The sequence below is a fragment of the Ursus arctos genome, unplaced genomic scaffold (assembly GCF_023065955.2).
Source record: "Ursus arctos isolate Adak ecotype North America unplaced genomic scaffold, UrsArc2.0 scaffold_9, whole genome shotgun sequence".
In the NCBI taxonomy this organism is placed as follows: domain Eukaryota; kingdom Metazoa; phylum Chordata; class Mammalia; order Carnivora; family Ursidae; genus Ursus; species Ursus arctos.
This window is the reverse complement of record NW_026623111.1, coordinates 11,045,074-11,062,398: the sequence shown is the minus strand read 5'-3', so window position 1 is coordinate 11,062,398 and position 17,325 is coordinate 11,045,074. Positions and strand designations below refer to the sequence as shown.

At 42.9% G+C, this 17,325-nt stretch overlaps 1 protein-coding gene across 2 annotated transcripts in view; it reads right to left on the bottom strand.

Moving 5' to 3' along the window:
• The window catches only part of C1QTNF7 (C1q and TNF related 7), a 106,843-nt gene extending 102,384 nt beyond the window's left edge, over nucleotides 1-4,459 (bottom strand). The window contains exon 1 of one of the 2 annotated variants that reach the window (XM_057309757.1): nucleotides 3,949-4,459. In XM_057309757.1, the coding sequence (XP_057165740.1) occupies nucleotides 3,949-3,961 (13 nt within the window). In that variant the 5' untranslated portion in view covers nucleotides 3,962-4,459. The remainder of the gene's footprint in view (nucleotides 1-3,948) is intronic. The other variant, XM_057309759.1, reaches the window with a different exon arrangement.
• Between the last annotated feature and the right edge of the window lie 12,866 nt (nucleotides 4,460-17,325).

Sequence of the window (17,325 nt, the reverse complement as noted above, 5' to 3'; positions counted from 1 at the left end):
TGTACTTTGTTCTGCTAGGGGAGTTTTGCTGCTACTCCCCACGCTGTCCTCTTTCATGCTTTTGCCATGCTCTTGCTGCCTGGAATGAATGCCCCTCCCAACGATCCCGATCTATCCTTCAAGGCTAAATTACATTTTACCTCCTCTAAGGAGTCTTCCCTGGGTGAGGGATACAGAGTACTAGATGGGCCTGAGTTTGAGACTGTACTCTGCCCCTTACTTTCTAGAACATCTCAGGCAGGTTTTTGAACTTCTCTAGGGCTCAATTTTCTCATCTGTGAGATGGGCAAGTCAACGCCCACCATGTAGCCTTATGAAGTATATATGGGTTAGTCATACTGTGAAGTGCTTGGCATAGTTCCTTGTACATGGTAAACATGAAAGAATGTTACATATTACTCTGATTATTCCGGGGAACTGCACGCTCCTTTTTTATGGATTCTCATTCACCTTGAGCTCTCTTGTATTCTTCCTTGTAAATCTAGGTTTGCCTTTCAGGTATTGGACCTCACCTGCTGTTTTCCCCATGGGATTGATAACTCCTTAAAGGTGGGATCATGTTTTAGTTAGCTTGTGTCCTGTGCACTGCCCTCTATGCAACGGGCCCTCAAACCACAGGCAAAGGCGGACCTTTCGGGTGTGAAATTTGGATTGACAACAATTTGCTTTGCCGTCACTTTTCTCTTCCCTCTAAAAGTTGACAATAGTTTAAAAAAAAAGTCAATTTCCTTAGATATGAGAATCCCAGTTGTGGGGCTTTTGTTTCCTAGAAACATGAAAGACAGTGCGTGAAGAAGCTGGTAGAGATTGATAAATTGCAACTAAATCTTGGGAAATGCACATGCTGGAAGGCCATATGGCCCCAACTAACTGGGCCAACTCAGCCTCACCATTGTCCATCATGCATTCTGTATTCCATGGTTTGTGTGATACTCCTGGGAGTGGGGGGAGGGGGAATGTTTTTACATTCTGATGAGTTTGGAAAACATTAGATTCTAATGACCCACTCACGGAGAGACAGAGGATGTAGTAAGAACTAAAATATGTGAGAAGTCCTATAGTAAAGAAACCAGCTAGTAAGACTAGCTAACATTCAGTGAGCTCTTTCATGGCATATACTTTGATAGTCATCCCTTCACGTGAATTCTTTAATTTAGTCCTCAGATGCTTTATCCCCTTTAAGAATGGATATAATTATTATCCTCAATGAACAGATGAAGAAACTTGAATAGTCCAAGTTCTCACGGCAGTTAAGAGTTGGAGCTGGGAATGAAATCAGATATCTGTAACCGCAGAACCTGAGTTCTGGTTCACTGTGGCACACAGCTTTTCGCATTCTGGGATTTGCCTGACCAGGAAATGCTTTTGTTATCCTCCTATTAATAACCCATGAAAGTTCTAGTCCTTGGGATGCTCTTTGGGCAACAGAGCCTTGCCTTCCCGAGCTCCTTGGTTCATGGGAACGGCCATGACCTTTCCACCTCTGCACCTTTGCCCCCTGACCTCTGCCCCCCTTGTCTCTCTCATGATATTTTATTCCTCCTCCAAGGTCTAGTTCAAATGCAACTCTACGAGGAGTTTCCTTTGATGTCAGCAGGTTGATGTGCAAAGCCCTTCTGTGTTCTCCACTGTTGTTAATGTTTGGTCTCTCTGTCAAGGGCCATGTCCAAAGAGCCTTGGTAAAGTTTCTGGCCCAGAATGGACCCTCAGAGTTTAGTGAATTCCAATCTTCCCAGCTGCTCTAGGGGGTTGCTTCCCGAGCCTGGGGTTCTTCAGGTCATGGGTCATGGACTGCGGGTGTGACTGTAGCTGGCCATCTGGGCTGAGTCTGGCTCCAACCCTTTTCAGGTTCGGACAGCATCGTTCCCAAACGCCCTGGCAGTTCGTTAGTTAACACTGTCCTCCCTCTGTGTCTTGCAGATGTGGCCTCTCCCCAGCCTCTGTGAGGTGAGGAGCACGATTAGGTCACATTGGGCCTCTCATCAGTGTCCTTCTGGGGACCAACCTGACCTGTCCTTTCCAGGGTGTTGTCCAGGTTTCATTACAAAGCCCCCCGGTGGCTGTGCCTTGGATGAGTCAGCTGGCTTGGGGCTTCATTAGCAACTCTAATTGCCTTTTTGTTTTTGTCCTCTTTGGGGCCTTCTCAGGCCCAGAGGTGGGGCCTGGCGGGCCTGGCTTCCAGAAATGCCGCCAGCCTCCACAAGAGCCCGTGATGGGAAGTCCGCGCCCCGCTCCCCAGCAGCCACGTCATGCCACACTGCGCATTTCTGGGCCGCACCCTTCCCCAGGGTGCACTCAGGCGCCATGCAACCGCTGGCCATCCCAGCTCCCCGGCTGCCTGTGATGAGGTCATGGGGTGGGGTCCTGGAGACCCCCCTCCAAATAGGGTGGGGGTTTCCCCAACTGGCCTGGGAATGGTGGAGAGGAGGAGATGGTAATAATCTTGTCCGTCCAACCCACTGCTCCCTCTCTCGAGCTTGCATGGCCGGTGTGGATAGAAGTAGAGGGAGGAAGAGAAAGCAGGGAAGACGCGGAGAGGAGGACAACGGAGTGGCAGGCATGGATCCCTCACTTCCTCCACTAACAACTGGGGATAGAGAAAGGAACTAGCAGTTTCTCTAGACCACCTTGCAATGAGCCGATCGAGCTGCCTTCTCTCTTCTCTGTAACAATGTCCTTCTGATCTTAACCTCTTTTTTTTTCCCACTGAGACCACAAAAGGTAGGGGAAGCCACCATAATCCATCTTATATAATTAGAATTTGAGACAGAAGGAAAAAATATCCCAGAAACAGAGCAGCAGCTCATCCGGCAAGGCAGGTAGAGCCCTTCCCAACCCAAGCATGCTTCCCCGGGTAGAGCCTCACATTCTCACCCGGGCCCAACGGGCATGTTTGCTCTTGCTTCCGCACCGGTGGGTTTTGTAGACTGAGGTTGCCTAGGTGTCCCAGACCACTCGAGCTTGGCTAAACCCATGCGGCTTTGCAGCTTCCGCCTGAGTGTACATATGTGTGCACGGAGGAATGAACACTCTGTTAAAATCACAGCCGGTCGGAAGAATTTGCTGATAGATCTCTGTGGATAGCTAGTTATTTGCACCTGGAATTCTGCCTCAGAAAGATGGGAAATCTGATAACAGAGACTTTCCTAGGGAAACAAGAACAACACAGCACAGATTTATGGGTCCCTCCACCTAAAACCACAGCATACTTCCCGTATGACCAATGCCATAGAAAACTAAGGAATATTCAAGCCTCTCTGCTCCCTACCTGTATCAGAAACACAGTCAAGAGGGCAAAGTCATCCTACCCAGACACTAGCATGGTCAGTCAACTGCAATTGGAATGAACAAACTTGGAGCTGAACTTTTTTCTCCCAGGACATCATAGCCGTAACATCCTCATCACGTCGTTACAAAGGAAAAGCCAAATGATTTATTTAACATTTAAAAACATTCTGCAAGACAAGTTTATAAGAAGTCATAGTAACCACACTTAAGAGAATTTTTTGGAGTGATGTTAAAATCTTCCATGGGAAAGATTTCTGAGTTAATACAAAGACCATAGCTCCGAAAGTTGGGTTGCATATATCGGGATAAGAAAACACATGTTCTCTGACCCAGGCAATAAATGAGCCCATCACCATATTAGTGAAAAGTGAGACGCATCAGGTTGGAGATTCTGAAGAATCTCCTGCACGCATTTTCTAAGAGAAATCTCCTTTTTCAAATAGTCAAAGCTATTTCACGGAGGTTTGCATCAAGCGGAATAGAAAGCAGGAGAAGGCATGACGGCTGAGGTTTTCTAACCTCTGATTTATAATTTGTTGACATCCTTTTACAAGTTCCCAATTTCTTTACAAGTAGCTGTCTTAAGTTCTCCCAGTAAATATTTTTGACGAAGGCCAAACAAGGCAAAAGAGAAAAAGTGCAATGAAAAGAGTGGCTTACCTTTTCTAGGCATTGCTGATGTCAAAATTTCCCCCAAAACATGAGGCTTTCTTGCTTTGGTTGTCCCATGAATTTAGAAACCATTAAAAAATTTAAAGCAGAAATATGCGTGTCTTATTCAAAGCTGCTTCGAAACAATACAAAAAGCATCTCGATGAAACATAAAGTGCTCTTCTGAGCATGAGAATGTGTTTGAAGCTTGGAGCTCATGCTGTTGCACGAAGTTTTGCAACTGTCTTTCTCAGTTTAAACAACCTCCCGCTCCTCCCCGCCACTTGCCAACGTCTATAATTTAAAGCAACTGCGATCCTTCCCATAATACTCACATTTCAAAGAGCTTAATATATACGCTCGTTAGGAAAGAGTAGGAGCCAGTGACGTTCTTCTGTAAACCCCAGACCGAGGCAAATGGGAAGCAAAGGTTTCAGGTATCTGAGCAATTCTATTTCTCTCTTTTATCCATAGCTCTTCTCACTGTGTGACTTCAAGTTGCTTCTTTGCCTTTGCAAGTGATGCCTTCAGACCAAATGGCATCACTTCACTGGGAGCTAAAAAAAAAAAAAAAAAAAAAAAAAAAGCACACAGAAAAGTTTCTGTCTCAAATGATGGAACAGTGATACTAGTGAAAATTGTGTTTAAACATCAGTTTTGCTAACACAGTTATTTCCATGCAATTCTTCCCTAATTCATCTGTTTGAAAAATGTAAAATTAGTATACATTATGTTTTCATAAAAGGGGAAAATACTCAAACTGATGTCATTTGAATTGGACTTATTTTAACCTGCATCCTGCATGTGAATTACAAACTCTAGGAGGGATACTCGCTTTGTGAAGTCTCTCCATGTAGCTGGATAAGTCTCTGACATAGAGACTGTACTCAATGATTTTACTGTTTCAGCCACTCTTCCCCACCTGCCATTAAACACACAGACACACACAGACACACACACACAGACACACACACACACACACACACACACTGAGTATTTGTGAATTCAAATTACAGCCAACTTAAAGTGGGGATTTTAAAAATATTTATAGTTTATCTTAAAGCAGGTCTTGCTCAGTACCTGGTAGATAATAAGTACTCAGTAAATACCCGCTTCATGAATAAAGTGTTGCAGAGGCTCAGATCATCCAACAGTTCTGACAATTTAGGTTTGCATTGAGAATATGTTCCCATCGGGGATGGATAATATGTCAAAGCTTGTCCAGAGAGTAAACAGGACAATGTGTGCTCTTGCCAGATTTAACGAATGGCTATGATATAATAAAATCCCCTAAGTTAATATAGAAAACATTAGTTAAGTAAATAAAGCATTTGGTGGAGGACAGAGAGGTCGACACAGGCACAATCTACTCAGTACGCTTACTATGTAAACTTATGCAAACAATTACAGGACCAAAACCTCATTCGTTATATTAAAACGATGTATTATTTTCGGCTGTGTTTTTTGAGTCACCTAAAGTAACTGTTATGCTATGGACAGGGGACAATACCTCTCATTGAAATAGTGCGAAGAGAGAAAGGGTCTAAAACTGCAGGGAAGCGGTCAGGTTTCAGATTTTCTTTGCTATGAAAGCAGAGAAAAAGGTAGAGTCTATTTGCTCTGGCTTCTACTGAGGGGACCTCTACAGGCGCTAGTACACGTAGCGTCCCAGACCTGCATCCATGCTTTTCCACGTATGTGACCTTGCACATAGAATTGCTTTCTTTAAGCATTTGCTTCCTTAATTGTGAAAGGTTAAATACCTATTTGTATATATGCACAGAACGCTGCATTTATCCAACGAAAGGTCATTAAACACCTCACTGTGTTACTTAGCGGGACCTATTGTGAGTCACTGTGATTTACCACAGCAGCTGGCGTTGCTTCCCCTGACCAGGACCGAAATTGGTAAAGGTTGTGGGGTGCAGGTCTAACAAAAACCCACACTCAGTGTTGTTGGCCAAGTCATCAGGAGCTGAATGGCAAGGAGGTGGGTACCAGAGACCGGAAAGGTGAAATGCCGGGCTTTGTCCCAGCAGCACATTTGGTGAAACTGACATCTCTGATAACTTGCAAAGCCATCTGTGCCCCATCACCCTGTAGCTCCCGGATGAGAGGCTGGGCGGGGCCGGGGGGGCGGTGAGTGGCAGGGAAAGTTCCATTATGTGTGTTGGCTGCTATTGACTGCATTTTGCAAGGTGTTTCAAGGAGATGAGCCTCAGGAAGGAGTGGCTAAATTATAAACAGAAGTAAAAGGGAATAGAGCGATAGTACCTCAATTTGATGGCATTCAGGAACCTACCAATCTTCTGAAGGTCTTATATTGCTAAAGCAACTATACGCCTGTACTAGAAATATCCTTGAAGACTGAAAACAACCTCTCCCACCAGCAGGTGAACTGCCGGCCATCTGGAGGCCTGGCAACCCAACACACAGCTCAGAGGTAGCAAGGGGAGCCCCTCAGAAGGAAGAAATGATGGCCATAGAGAAAAAGGGACAAAGAGGCTCTCCCTAGAGAACAGAGCCAGGCCCATATCTAGAACGTCTTCCGCCCCTAAGGTAGAGGATCTTTACTGTGTCTGCCTGGCCAGAGGTAGCATCAATGGTTGCTGTGTGTCTCCTATTCTTTCCCTTTCTGAAGCGACATTTTTGTTGTGTCATCACTGTTACTCCATTTGTACTGTGTGTGTGGGACAGACAGAGGAAGAGGGAGGGATAGGGAGGAAACTTGTCTTTGGCGCGATAGAGAGCACTTTCTCTTTAGTTTACAGATCAGTGGATCAAGAGATGGCACAGCCAGACTTGTGCCAAGAGCTTCACATCACTCAGAAGTCTGCACTTTGATCTGAATGCAGGGACCAGATGGAATTTGAGGTTGTTTCCTTTGAAGAAGCATGTATTCTGTTGTTGTGTTCTTTTCTTTATACACAACGAAAGAGGGAAGAAAATGAATATTTGGTGACCAGAAGAGCAAACTATGGCAGATGTGTTTCAGAATTCGGGCGGTCTACAGATGCCTCACCATTTCCCCGCCTGCCTTGCAGCTTGGTTGGCCATGTGACTGATTTTGGCCAATGGGACGTGAGCAGGAGTAATGTAGGGTTAATTGGGGGCTCAGGTAGTTAGCAACTGGTGTACCTATTCCACATTTTGTCTCTCCCCTCTGTCCCGATGTCAGGAAGCAAAAGACGTGCTGGAGCTTGGTAGTAGAAGACACCCCAAACCCTGAGGCATCCCTTCCAAGATGCTGCATAGGAGAACCGCCTGACTGCATCAGACATTACTGAATCGTTCACGAACCTATTCTCGGTCCCTCCACTGAGTTTGGCGGTTTGTCAGAGTTGGCTAGTGTCAACTACTGTAACACAGATAGCTGCCTTGAAAGATTCTTGGAAGATTAAAAGAGGCAATAGATGCAAAGAATGCAGAACAGGGCTTGACACAATAAAAAGTACTGAACAAATGATGAGTATTTTATATTAAACACAAATCCCCACTTTCTTGCTCTTGCAAAAACAATCTAGCTAAACGTCATTTGTGAGCACTAGACATTTAAGGTATATAAACGGTGCGCTATTGTGCTAAGTAAATTGGAAACTGTGGAAAGATTAGGGACAGAAATAGATGCTGAAAACAAAATTTGTTCCTCATCTTTAAAAATATTTGCGTTTATTAAGAAAATTGCCCAATGAGTTGCTGTCAGCTTTCACAAGCAACCTTCAAAGCAGGGGATAAAGGAAGCTAAACTCCAAGTCACAAGTTAAATACACTCTTCAGCATTTGACTAGTGTAAACTCCACTTACCCAAACATTTGTTTTACTGTGTGTACAGAACAGGGCTGTCAGCCTGACAGTGACTGTTCCAGGCTGCTCCTCGGTCGAGATGTGCTAAGCCGTGTCTTAGTGCCAGTTGAGAGCTAATATTTTCAAAAGCTGCCCTCTGCTCATACCATGTGTGGTTGGCTTTGAACTGCTCTAAAAGGGGGCACAGAAGGTCTTATTTCATAGATTTTGTTTCTAACTCAAGTATTTTGAGCACTCCCCACTAGAAATATGGCTTCCTTCATTCTGCAAACTCTTTTAAAAGGGTCAGGCCCTTTTCTCTTCTACCATTTTAAAGCAATGGTGAGAACAATTAGGAACATTTGTTGAGCATCAGCTATGTACTAGGCATTGTTTTATGTGCTCTGTAAGTGTAGGAACTCATTCAATCTTCTCAACAATCCTGTGAGGTAGATACTAGCATTATCCTCAATTACAGACCGGGAACCTAAATAAAGTACAGAGAGGTTAAGTGACTAGCTCAAGGTCACACAGCCAGTAAGTAGCAAAGCTAAGATTTGTGTGTGTGTGTGTTTTTTTAAGATTTTATGTATTTATTTGAGAGAGAGAGAGAGCAAGAGTGCGAGCGGGGGGGGGGGGGCAAAGAGAGAGGGAGAGGGAATCAAAGCAGATCCCCTCTGCCCCTCACTGAGCCTGGAGCCCAAGGATGGACTCTATCCCAGAACCCTGAGATCATGACCTGGCTGAAACCATGAGCCTGATGCTTAACTGACTGAGCCACCCAGTAGCCCCACAAAGCTGGGATTTGAATGTAGATTGTCTGGTTCTAGTACCTGAACCCTTCAATGCTGGTTAAAACTCAGTCTCCATGCTGTATATTTTCCTTAGCATACATTACATTAGAGATGAATACAGATTACTTCTGAAAGATACGCTAAACTCTTAGAGACAGCAGGTTGTTATTCTTGGAAAACATTCAGTTCCCTATCTGAATGTAATTATACATTTTGAACCTTTTTCATATATTAAGGTTTGTGTTCTTATGGTTGACTTTTTTTCTTCTCCTTTGCATGCATGCAGCAACCAAGTTTCCAATTATATCCCAAAACCCAGGTGGCTTCATCTGGATTTTATAATAAAGGCTTTACTGAGTTCCATCAAACATGTGAAGACATCGAGGAAGAGGCCAAAGGAGAAATGAATCTTGTTGGAAAATTTCATTTTCCTCTTGGAAGATGTTACTGAAGTTTGGAGATTGGAGAGTGAATGAAATGTTCTTTATTGAGAGTGGTAGGAAAGAATCCAGTCTGAACTACGAGGTGAAGCCACTCAGGGGGTGTTGACCCTGCTCCAGAGGATGAGATGGTCCACAATGCCTACCTTGTGCTTGTCACTCTTAGCTTTGAGAGCTGGAGACAGGACAGAGCCATTTCTTTGAGTTTCTCAAGCACTCACTTTCATGGTCTGCAGTCTTGGTATAAGCAAATCTGAAAACCTGTTTTAACTTTCTTGGTGATATAAGGTAGCAGATCAACTTATTGCAAGTAGTCAAAACTAGAAAAGGAGACTATCTGTAAATCATAGGATTGCAGATTTGTAGGATTTGAGAGGTTCTAATTCACTCTCTGTGTTCATGAGCCCTCTGCCTAGTCTTGGCAGAGTGCCACTTCACTTCTGTTTGACAGCTCCCAGGAAGAGGGGCCACAACTTCACCAGGTTATTCTCTGAGTAACAGTAAATATTCCTGTTCCAATTTCCACATGTAAAAGCTGTTACAATTTCCAAAGGCAACACTCAGCCTCTTCCCACCCCACAGGTCTGTCTTCCTTATCCCAAGTTCGATGATTCTGGCTCTTTCAACTGTTCCTCACGCAACATGATTTCAATTAGGTTGCCATCTTGGTTGGTTGCCCTTCAGTGAACCAATATCCAATTAATTGCTAAATGGCTCATGAGCACTGTAGTAAGCTTATCAAGAAATCAGTCTGAGTTATAGTCTGAACTCTCCTATTGGCCTTGAAAACTCATTTTCCCACTCTGGGCCTCTGTATGTATGTCCCTCCTATGTCACAGCACTTTGGAGTCCCTCACTTGGCCTTTGACTCTCTTTCCTCTGCAGGATCTCTTTCATGAGTTGGTCATCCAGTATTTGGAACCTATGGAACTAATATGACCTCTCCTGTAGCACCATTTTTCTCATGGCTGCTGGCTCTCATTTCCTGGAGATAATACATTCCCTTCAGGTCTAATATCTTGAAAGCAAAACTATTTTCCCTCAAACTCACTCTTCCTGAGTTGCCTAATTCTGTCATTAATATCACAATCCTCTCAGGTCCTCAGGATTTTAAATATTGCTTTTACTCTCTCTTCTACTTCCCCAAAACATTCCATCATAAAATCCTGATTGTCCTTTCTTTATTATGTCTCTAAAATCTGGCATCTTGACGCACTTATATTATTACGATTTATTTATCCCAGTGTTTCCCTGGAGTATTGTCTGTGGAATCATATTCTGGAATGTTCCATGGGAAGGGAAAGAACAGTAAAATAAGTTTGGATGATACTAGTTATATAGGGGATCTCTTCATCTGCCATAACAAAATGTCATAAACTGGGCACTTCAAACAGTAGAAATGTATTTTCTCACAGTTCTGGAGGCTGGAGATCTGAGATCAGAGTGCCAGCAGGTTTCAGTTCTGGTGAGAGCACTCTTTCTGTCTTGTAGAGGGCCTCTTCTCCCTGTGTCTTCACATGGCAGGGAGAGAGAGTTCTGGGGTCTCTCTCTCTCTCTCTCTCTTTTTTTAAACAGGACACTAATCTCATCATGAGGGCCCCACCCTTGTGACATTGAAAACTAAATATCTCCCAAAAGGCCCCATCTCCAAATGCCATCACATCAAGTGCTAGGATTTCAACGTCTGAAGTTTGGTGGAACCCAATTCAGTCCATAACGTTCTGCCCCTGGCCCCCCAAAATTCATGTTGTTTTTGTATTCAGAATGCATTCATTCTGTCTCAACAGCCCCCAAAGTCTTGACTTGTTCTAGTTCTAGTATCAACTCTAAAGTCCAAATTCTCATTTAAATATCATCTAAGTCAGATATGGATGAAACTGTAGGTAGGGTTCACCCTGAGGCAGATTTGTCTCCAGCCGTGAACCTGTGACACCAGTTAAGTTTTGTGCTTCCAAAACAGGCATAGGATAGACATTCTCATTCTAAAAGGGAGAAATAGGAAAGAAGAAGGGGTAATAGGCCTCAAGCAAGCCCAAAACTTAACAAGGCAACTTGCATTACATCTTAAATTTTGTGAGTAATCCTCTTTGGTTTGATGTTCTGCCCTCCAGCCTGCCTGGGGTGGTAGCATCACCCCCACAGTTTAGCAGAGTGCCCACACCCATGAGGCTACACTGGGTGGTGGTCTCACTCTTTGAAGCTGAGGTGGAGGCAGTCTTGCCCCTGGGTCTGTGCATTCTGGGTCTGTAGTGAGAGTGGTAGCCCTGATGACTTCTGAATCAGTTTGGGGATTCCTTCTTTCCTTTTCTGGAATGATAGTACATGTTTACAAGCAAAGAGCAATATGGTCCCATCCTATAAAATCCAAAAAAATTGACAGCCTTCCTTCATTCTTTCCCACCTTTTTTTTCCTCCTTTGGTTCAAAGAGGCAGTGCCTCTGCTGATACAGTCTCATCTCCATTCCTGGTTTCTGTTGCGATGTCTGCTTAAGTTCAGGAGCTCCACCCATGATCTCTTTATCAAATGGTTGTTCAGCTACACCCTTAGTGTGCTCTTCAGAAAAAGCTTTCTCATTTTTACAGTATGGATAGGCTGAGAATTTTCTAAATCCTCAAGTTCTGGTCCCTTTTTGCTTAACAATTCTTTCTTCAATTAATCTATCTCTTCTGGCATTTCTCTGTAAGCACTCAGGAGAAAGCAAGCCAAACATCCAGTTTCATCACTCACACTTTCTACCTCCCATAAAACACTAGAATACAGTTCAACCACATTCTCTGCTGATTTTAAGATTTTTAAACAAGGATTACCTTTCCTTCAGTTCCCAATAACATGTTCCCCATCTGTCTGAGATCTTGCCAGGATTGCCATTAATGTCCATATTTCTCATATACCCCAAAACTCTTCCAGTCTCTATCCATTACTCAATGCCTAAGTTGCTTCCATATGTTCAAGTATTTGCTACAGCAGCACCCTACTTCTTGGTACCAAAATCTGTCCTAGTCTGCTTGGGCTGCCCTAACAAAATACCGTAAACTGGTGGCTTAAACAACAAACACTTATTTTCTTACATGTCTGGAGGCTGGAAGTCTGAGATCAGGGTGCCAGTGTGGTCAGGTTCTAATGAGGGCTCTCTGCCTGGTGTTTTAGATAGCTGCCTTCTCATGGTCCTCATCTGGAGTGGGAAGTGAGAGCTCTGGTGTCTCTTCCTCTTTTTTAAGGTCACAAAGCCTGTCATGAGGCCCTCACCCTCATGACCTCATGTAAACCAACTTATTTCCCAAAGGCCCCACCTCCAGATACCATCACACTATAAGTTAAGGTTTCAATGAATGAATTCTGGAGTAACACAATTCAGTCCAGAGCAATCTCATTTAGGATAGATCCTTTAGCTATTTCTAGGTTAACAACAACAACCACAATAACAACAACTTCATGAGTTTAAACAGAAACCATTTATTATTCTTCATGAATCTGTGGGTTGATGGAGCAGTTCCATTGATCTTGGTGGTGCTTGGCTAGGCATTTCTTCTAGTCTTGGCTGGCGCTGACTCATATATTTTTGGTCTGCTGGCTGTCGGCTGGTCTAAGATGGCCTTGGCTGGGGCATTTGACTCAGCTTCATGCATCTTATTCTCTAGAAGGATAGTATGGACATATATTCAAGCGATTATAAGAGTCCAAGAGAAGAAGTGAAAATACCCAAGTATTTTTTCAAGTTTGTGCTTGTATCGAGTTTGCTATTGACCCATTGGCCAAAGCAGGTCACATGCTCGAGCCCAGAGTCAGTGTGAGAGAGTCCATGAAAGAGCACAGACACAAGATGATGTGAAAAAGTTGCACCGTGAGTGTAATCAATCTCCCACTAAGGGGTAAAATATTCCATGTTTTCCAAAGAAACACTTGATTCAAAGAATGCTTAGATATTATGCCACAAATATTGGGCAGAGCACATTGAAGAAGAGGTTGTTCTAAGGTCATGACACCTGTGGGGAGAGGGAGAATATGTTTATCTTCTTGATCATTTTTTCTCTTCAGCCCACAGGAGAGAGAGAGGTAATACTACTCCCTTCCCTTTCCACAATCTTCCTTTCCTTGTTTAGCTTCCCCCTAATGAACATGGAGTTATAATCTGCTGGGTCCAAGGTTGAAATTTACTGGCCACAGTTCCCTAGTGGATGGAGACACAGCCTTGACATTTTAGGGCTTTTCTGGATGGGCTCTTCTGATTCTGTGGTAGACCAGGGAATAACCTGTGTCCTCAGAGCCGAGCAGAGACAGTTCTCTTGTCTATCCCTTCATTTCTTGTGCTCATGTGACATGTGTGATTTTCAATTGTCTTGTTTCTGTGTAGTACTAGGCAAGTCATCTCCCTACAAGATGGGTTCACCACTGTTTCAATCTGTTTTAGGCTTTTGATCCACATAGTTGATGAAGTAAGTGGGTTCAGTGTTAGTGGGGATGTGGGGATGGGAGATGTGGAGTAGAAAAGCTCACTTTGAATTGAAATTACAAACCTCATGCTTCGATGCTAAACATCAGAAAAGATCACCTTTTCTTCTCCCTGACCAGGGGGTGGTATAAAGGGTCACTTGCAAAGCTAATAAGTATTACTCTATTCCCCCACTTGGCTAATAATTCTTACATGCATAGTTCTCTTGGCACAGCAAAGCCCTGCCTACAGGGACCCTCAAAGCTTCTAACCTATAATCATTTGTCTCATTTACGAGGTACTTATTGCTTTCTGCTTTATGCAATAGTTCTTTATGTGAGTGCTCCCTCCCCCCTTTTCCATACTAAACTATAAGTTTCTCAAAGGCTGGGATTATGTCTTAACCTTCTTTGTAATTTTCTATTATCCATGGTGCCTCATGCGATATCTCGTATTTATATACATGCAAAAATTTCCCAGATGAAACCCCATAAGGGTAAAACCATATGAAAGCTTATGTTGTGAAAATGTGTTCAGAGTTATGTAGCAAATTTAAGGCATGCGTGCATGCTTCCATCCATCTTTAACCTGTCATGAGCTGCTACCAGGTTTAACGATTGGGACTGGACATTATCGTATTGTGAATCATATTGTGAACAGGAAAGAGACAGACTTTGTAAAACTGAAATCATTACGTTCTAATGGTAGTTTATTGCCAGGATGAAAGGGGAAAATGGGAAATGAATCAAGAAAACATTTTTTCTTGGATTTGGTTCCAGGGATGGACAGAATTTCTGGCTCAACTTCTATTTTGTCTTCATGGATAAACTTGTACCTGAGTGTGCAGTAAAATTCTCTCAATTCACAAAAGGTCAAAATAAAGTGTTAGACGATAAATCTTCACATTTATTTTAGAGTAGGCCAGAACTTGAAATAATATATTTTCATTGATAATAGTCGTTCTTTAATTTGCAGTGTGCTTTTAGGATGTAAGTTTTGCTCTTCAACCAAAACACTAGACTAAAAAAAAAAAAACCCTCATAGTTTAATAAGATGATGCACATAGTAGTGTATACTTTTGAATGTTTTCAAAGCTCATAATAATTGTAACATGAATAATGGGGTCTCACCAGGTAACTTCTGCTCTCGGTACCTGAGGTTATAGTTGTAACTATAACTTCAAATGTATTGGTGAAAAATGCAGATTTACTGGAGGTTTTGTGAGGAGTTAGAGAAGACTTCATCACACACCCAACTTAAAGCCCAACAGTTTTAAGTTGCAAAACTTAATCCAAACTACAGGGCTGCTGTGGAGGGTCCACCTCTCTCAAATTCATATGTTGAAACACTAACCCAGTGTGATGGTATTTGGAGATGGGGCTTTTAGGAAGTAGTTGGGTTTAGATGAGGTCAGGAGGATAGGACCCACATGATGGGATTAGCATCCTCGTAAGAAGAGGCACCAGAGAGCTTGCTTCTTCTTTCTCTTTTTTCACTATGTGAGGACCCAGAGAGAAGGTGGTCACCCGCAAGCTGGGAAAGGAAGCTTCACTGGGGAACCAAGTTGGCCAGCACCTGTCTTGGACTTCTTAGTCCCCAGAACTGTGAAAAATAAATTCCTGTAAATAAAGTTCTGTGGTATTTTGGTGTGGCGGCCTGAGCAAATTAATACATGGGTGCTATTGGTAATTACACTAAGACACGTGGTGTAATCCAGGACTGTCCTAGACACACTAGAATATATGGTAATTCTACTCATTAACCTTCTGACTTATACCTGCATCCAGGTCTTCTCTCTTCCTATTTGAAAAAGTGTCTTAAGAAAAGTGTCTTCAGGGAAGTGGGAAGTGAGAACATAGTGAGGTAACACTACACACCCCCTACCATGGCTAAAATGTAAAAGACCAAGGGGCGCCTGGGTAGCTCAGTCAGTTGAGCATCTGAATCTTGATTTAGGCTCAGGTCATGATCTCAGGGTCGTGGGATAGAATCTTGCGTGGAGCCTGCTTAAGGTTCTCTCTCTCCCTATCCCTCTGCCGCTCCTCACCCCCTGCTCGCCTGCTCTCTCTCTCTCCCTCTTAAAAAAATAATAAAAATTAATTAAAAAAAGAAAAAAGACCAACAGTGGCAAGAGTGGACAAATCTATGGAGCAACTAGAACTCTTGTGTGATGCCGGTGGACGAGTAGAACAGTACAAGCACTCTTGAGAACTGGCTGGCACATTCATATACAGTTAACTATGCCTTATCATGAAACCCAGCAATCCCACTCGTAGGCCATTTACCCAAGAGAAATAAAAGAATATCTGCAAGATGCGAATACAAAAATATTCTTAGCAGCCTAATTCATCATAGCCTCAAGCTGGAAACAAAATATCCATCTGTGATTGGATCAACAATTTCAAGTATATCCATATGATAGAATACTACTGGGCAGTAAGACTAGAAGCAACTCAAATGTTATCCATTAAGGAACAAATTAACCAATTGTGGTAAATTCATACAATGGAATACTACTCAGAAAAAAAAATGAAGGGCTGCAACATGGATGAATCTCAAAACCATTGCTGAATGAAGAAACCAGGTAGAAGAGAGAATATACCATCAGCTTGGATCTTGATGTGGATGATACGGAGATGGAGAGTTACGAAGTACCACGGACACTGTCCTGGGAGGTGGGAGCACTGTCTTGGGAGGTATGATTCCATTTGTAAGAAATTCTAGAGCAGGCAAACCAATGTATAGTGACAAAGCAGTTCAGTGGTTGCCTGGATCTGAGGTGGGAGTGGGGACTGAAAGCAAAGGGGCTTCAGGCAAAGGCTCCAGAAAAACTTGGGGGAGTACTGAAAACTTTCTAGATCTTAACTTGGTGGTAGTTTCAATGGTACACAGTGGTCACAACTCATTGAACCTTACACCTAAAATGGCTGCTATATATATAACATATATAATTATATATTATATATGTAATGTGAATTATGCCTAAATAAAGTTGATAAAAAAATATTGAAAATAATTTTTGCAATTATCTTGAGAATTCTGACTCTTCCTTTTAGTTTGTATCCTGTTCAGAAATGTGAACGCTGCAGTAGTAAGGCAAACATTATGACTATTGATGTTAAAACACTCTTTGCATTGTCTTTAGTTCATTGTGCCAGAGATATATTTCTGATAAACATTATGACATCTTGAAATGATTTGGTACTTGTTTTGAATTATTACCTGTAAGCTGGCCTTATTTTTATATGTTTATTTTCATTTGTTTATTTATCTAGGCCTAAGGTTCTAAGGTAAAACTTCTAAAACTTCTGTCACCTCCAGCCGCTCTATCCTTGGGACTATTTTCCAGACCCATCTCTACGCTCTTTTCATTAAGCCTTCAATAGTCCTGGATGTAAATGCCACATAATAATAAAAGTCCAACTTGGCAGTAATTGGGCACCAACTTAAGTGGAGATTGGTCATTAAATTATTCCAACTCTAATCAGCCAACACAACTCAAGGGATTGAGACTGGCATCTGGTGGCCAGCTGTTCAGACTCCTTTAAAAAAAAAAAACCACCACCAGACTTTAAAAGCCTTCCAGATGCAACAAAGTATGCAGGTGGCATCATTTAACTTGATGACACGACTCATCATGCTTCAGAAACTGGGTCCCCAAGAGATTTCCATTTGAGCTGTTAAAATGTCAAAGGAGAAAGTGGCTGATGGTGGGCACTATAGGACCTGGTTCAGTGTTTTCAGCAGGACTTAAGTCCTGTAGCTGGAAGAGATCCACGTCCTTACTGAACCCAGCTGGCTGCCAGACCCGAGGTGGGACTGTCTAGAAAGTTGTCAACAAGAGTTCCTCCAGGCCACTTTTCTTGGCCCACTCCATCGCCACTAGCTTTTCTGGCTTTTGCTCTATGACTTGGATACAACTCTCCACCTTGCCCTGGG